At 40.1% G+C, this 4,756-nt stretch overlaps 1 protein-coding gene across 1 annotated transcript in view; it reads left to right on the top strand.

Moving 5' to 3' along the window:
- Positions 1-4,756, top strand: part of CUNH9orf43 (chromosome unknown C9orf43 homolog) — a 13,819-nt gene that overhangs the window by 2,613 nt on the left and 6,450 nt on the right. Inside the window, exons 3-5 of the mRNA XM_007449803.1 lie at positions 1,178-1,235; positions 2,811-2,902; positions 4,512-4,578. Of these exons, the coding sequence (XP_007449865.1) occupies positions 1,178-1,235; positions 2,811-2,902; positions 4,512-4,578 (217 nt within the window). The remainder of the gene's footprint in view (positions 1-1,177; positions 1,236-2,810; positions 2,903-4,511; positions 4,579-4,756) is intronic.

Genomic DNA, 4,756 nt, shown 5'->3' with positions numbered 1-4,756 from the left:
GCAGGAATGGTCAGAGATGAGGCTGGGGAGCTGGAGTAAAAAATAGGGGCCTGTGTCTCGGAGGACTTGATAAATCAGGCCAAGGAGTCAGGTCTTTATCTTAGACCTCTTTGCAATTTCATTCATTTATACATTTAACATGTTTAAAAAAATAAAATAGCAAATGATATGAAAATATAAAGGGTTGATATTCTTTTTTTTACTGTGGTAAATATACATAACATAAAATTGACCATTTTAACCATTTTTTAAAAAAAATTTATTTATTTTTGGTTGCATTGGGTCTTCGTTGCTGCGTGGTGTGCGGGCTTCTCACTGCGGTGGCTTCTAGTTGTGGCACACGGGCTCAGTAGTTGTGGCGCACAGGCTTAATTGCTCCACGGCATGTGGGATCTTCCCAGACGAGGGCTTGAACCCATGTCCCCTGAATTGGCAGGCGGATTCTTAACCACTGCGCCACCAGGGAAGCCCTTAACCATTTTTAAATGTACAGTAGCATCAAGTACACTCAACAGTCTTGTGCAACTATCGCCACTATTCACTTCTAGAACTTTTTCATCATCTCAAACAGAAACTCTGTGCCCATTAAACAATAACTACCCTTTCCCTCCTCCCTGTGGCCCCTGGTAATCTCTATTCAATTTTTTTGTCTCTATGCATTTGCCTATTCTAGGTACCTCATATAAGTGGAGTCATACAATGTTTGTCCTTTTGTGTCTAGCTTATTTCACCTTGCATAATGTTTTCAAGCTTCACTCCTGTTGTCACATTTTTTAGAATTTCATTCCTTTTTAAGGTTGAAAAATAGTCCATTGTATGTCTGTGCCACATTTTGTTTATTTAGCATGTTTTTGAACATCTACATCAAAGTAACTTAATAAATTTTTATTGATGGTGATGTAACTATCTGTAGTTGGAGAGAGAAGCACATAGGCTATGAATTCAGTTTGATGCAACAAGTAGTTGTGAAGAGTTTGCAATGTGCAATGTCTGGAAGCTGTTCCAGGAAAAACAAACAAAACTTAAGGCGAGGCTGAGACCCTACATTCATTTGGTAGGAATTAAGCCCAAGGGTTTCTGTATATAAGTAAGAGCCTTTTCCTCATAGCACTAATTTTATCATTCCAGTTAAGTCTTTTGTGACTGTGTTTCATGTTTGGAAACTCTCATTTTTTAGGTCTTGGAAGGAGTTACCTGACAGAGACTTAATACACCGTACTAACAGGTCTCCCAAAGTAAGTCACAGATTAAAAAAGGTGCTTCCTCAGCATTTTCTCTTTACTAGTGCGAATAAAATATTTGCCTTTATTTAACATTCAGGATGACTATAATCTGAATAATGATGATGATCACTATCTAATATTGGGCCCTTACTGTGTGCTGGGCTCTGTGCTGATGCCTTTACATGTTATACTGTTTTTAGAAACCCCAGACACAGCAGGATTGATTTGTGGTAGTTTGGCATAGGTGAGAATTTCCTATCTCTGTCCTGCATAGAGCATGTTCAGCTACTAAGTAAACACTGTCATCTCATAATACAGGGAAATTAGAATGCCGGAATGTCAGGTCTAAAATAAGCCTCAAGATCGTCTACACTCATGACTTTCAGAGTTTTTTAGCTATGACCTATGGTAAGAGATACACTTTACAACAAAATATCATGGAACAGTCTTTACCGTAACTATGAGTGATATACTCTGAAATTTTCTATCCTGTTCTATTTCATTTTAAAACAGTGTAGGCTGTGATTCACAAAATTTGACTTCGTGACCTAAGGATAAGTTGCAACTGCAGTTTGAAGCATATTGCTGTGGTCTATCTCATATATCTTACAGTTGAGGAAACTGAGGCCCAGATAGGAAGTGATTTGCTGAAGCACAGCTAGTTAGGAGAAGAGCTAAATTTTAAGAAGGAAAAATCCCTTCTACTTGTCTACAATAGAGATTTACTATTTTTTGCAGTCCTACTGGATGCCTTATATTTTTCCCATAAGATCCTTCACTTTTCATGTGGTGGAGAGTGTAAGGGACCAAGAGAGGGTAGATGGGTTTGAAAAGATGAATGTACAAATCACTTACCTCTTTGACCTCTTCAGAATGAGAGGGTTAGATTCAATTAGTTTTAAGTTAATTGTGTAGGATAATACATGCGCAAGGTTCTAAATTCAAAATGCATAAAAGGGTTTATGGTGCAAAAAAGGTCTTCTCTGATCCCCCAAGCCAGTTAGTTCCTTTTCATGGGGACAACCTTATTTTTAATAGTTTTTTTTTTTTCCCTGCCTGAATCCTGCCAGAGGTATAGACTAGATGATTTATAAGATTTCCTTATAAATCTAGGATCCTAAATAGTGAAATGTGAAAAAATTTATGACTTTAACTTTTATGTAGATGCTTATAATTGTAGACAGGCTGTAAAAGTAGAAAACTTGCTTCTGCCTCTATCGGTTCTCTCCCTGCTCCCAGACTGTGTTGTTTGATCTGCAGGGGATCTAAGTCTCTGTAGTGCAGTGGGCAGAATGAGTAGTGTTCCCTTAGGTAAGCCCCAAGGTATTGTCCTATGAGGTGGGGTTGGGAGTTGCTAAATGCTACCCTAATGTGGCAGGGAGACAGGGGACACTATACACTTACTAGTGCTCACTCTTGCAGAGTACCTTTACTGATACGTAGTTTCTCGGAGGAGCAGTATGAAGATATTTTGGGGATCGGAAATGTTTTTTTTCTTACCATCTTCTGAACCACCATACCTTTTGGTTAGCATGATGATTCAGTCCTTATCTTGGTACATACACAGGCTTTATATCTTTCTCTTAGCTATCAGTGCTAAATTTGAATGAGACACAACTTCCTTGTCCTCAAGATGTAGGAAATATGGATGTAATCTGGATCCCAGAGAAGCATATGAGGTGAGTATCATGTCGAGAACTTGGGAGTCTTCAACTCTTGTGTTCTACAAGTGCCAGTCATCCTCTACAGACCTTCTCTCTGTGACTTTTTTTTTCTTTTTTTAAAATTAATCAATTAATTAATTTTTGGCTGTGTTGGGTCTTCGTTGCTGCGTGTGGGTTTTCTCTAGTTGTGGCGAGCGGGGGCTGCTCTTCATTGCGGTGCGTGGGCTTCTCACTGTGATGGCTTCTCTTGTTGGGGAGCACTGGCTCTAGGGCACAGGCTCAGAAGTTGTGGCACATGGGCTTAGTTGCTCCATGGCATGTGGGATCTTCCCGGACCAGGGCCCGAACCCGTGTCCCCTGCATTGGCAGGTAGATTCTTAACCACTGTGCCACCAGCGAAGTCCCCTGTAACCTCGCTTTTAGCTACCTCATTGCAAGAAGCAGGAGGTCAAGCAGAGCAGGCGGCTATGGTCTCTTGTATTTGCCTCTTGCTACACTGGAATTCTTGTTAGTACACTTTGAGATTCATGCTTTGGGAGTTTTCTACGTAAAATTCTACCTGACAGTAAATAGCATACAAGATAGGGACCAATGTATTTGTGAGGTTTGATTAAGAAACAAATGCCTTTTGACTATCAGTTTTTCTTACTAGCCATCAGCAACTAGTAGAAAAGTTTTCAGTGAAGTCTGTGAATCTTTGGTCTCAACCCTAAGGACTAGCACACTGGTACAAAATAAATAGCATATATAGAGCTTGTGTACAAAGCAAGCATGACAAAGATCATTTGACGAAGGTCCAAAGGCTTGCTAATATTGACTATCATTGGAAGAAATTGGTTTTTCTTTCATGACTGCTGAGGCTTTCAGATTCTTTTTGAGTGACTGTTTAGAGATGATGAGACTTTATTTTCTTTAAAAAAATCCTGTGTATGCTTCTTTATATGCATTTTGTGTGTGAATATATATGGTGTAAACAAGAAACCCCTAAGGATTTATTTCCTTTCATGTAAAAGAAGCCCAGAGTTGGGTGGGCCAGGGCTAGTATGTCAGCTCCATGGGGTAACCAGAAGCCAGAGCTCCTTCTAGCTTTTTGGGTCATCATCTTTAGCCCATGGCTTCCATCTTCTTAGGTGCTTTCTAGGGGCTTTCAAAGTCTACGTTGACTGCTAGAGCTTCAGCCATCATATCTGTGTTCCAGGCAAGAAGGAGGAGGGAGATGACAGAGCAAAAAATATTTGAGCACCTCTGTGCTAAGCAGTGGAATTCAGTGGAGAACTAAATACTTTGTCCCTTCCTCCTGGAGTCTTATGGTGGTGGTGGGATTCAGACATTATAGACATTGCTGCACCTAAGTATATAATTACTAATTTGGATGAATACTATGAAAGTAGGTAACTGGATTGTATGAGAGAACGGTGGGGAACCTAGTTCAGATGTGAGGGCGAGGTGGGGGTGGGGTTCTTGTTTTTAGCAGCCTCTGGGAAGCAGGTACCCCTGGCTTCCCAGCCAGCTGTCTTAGAGTACTGAATGGAGGATGGAAATCTTCGTGTTCATCATTCATACATATCCCTGATGTTTCTGTTTAAGATGTCTGGGAATAAGTTGTGGTTATTCTTGTTTCAAGTCCAGATGAGAAGAAGCGTATTATTCGCAGCCAGGATGGGGAGATGAAAAGAAAGAAATCTACAGGGGTAAGTTTGCTGTTTTGGCCAAACCTTCATGATATTACTCTGCAGGGTTTATTTTTGTTTTCCTTTGAGGTATCTTCCCCATCCCCCCATTCTCTCTTTAAATGAACAAAATCTGCCAAAGAAAACCCCTCTTAAGGAAAGAATAATTACCAAACCATCTTCTACTCCGAGACTCTTT

The sequence above is a fragment of the Lipotes vexillifer genome, unplaced genomic scaffold (assembly GCF_000442215.2).
Source record: "Lipotes vexillifer unplaced genomic scaffold, Lipotes_vexillifer_v1.1 scaffold230, whole genome shotgun sequence".
In the NCBI taxonomy this organism is placed as follows: Eukaryota; Metazoa; Chordata; class Mammalia; order Artiodactyla; family Lipotidae; genus Lipotes; species Lipotes vexillifer.
Note: the sequence above shows the minus strand (reverse complement) of the source record. Positions and strands in the feature narration are given on the sequence as shown.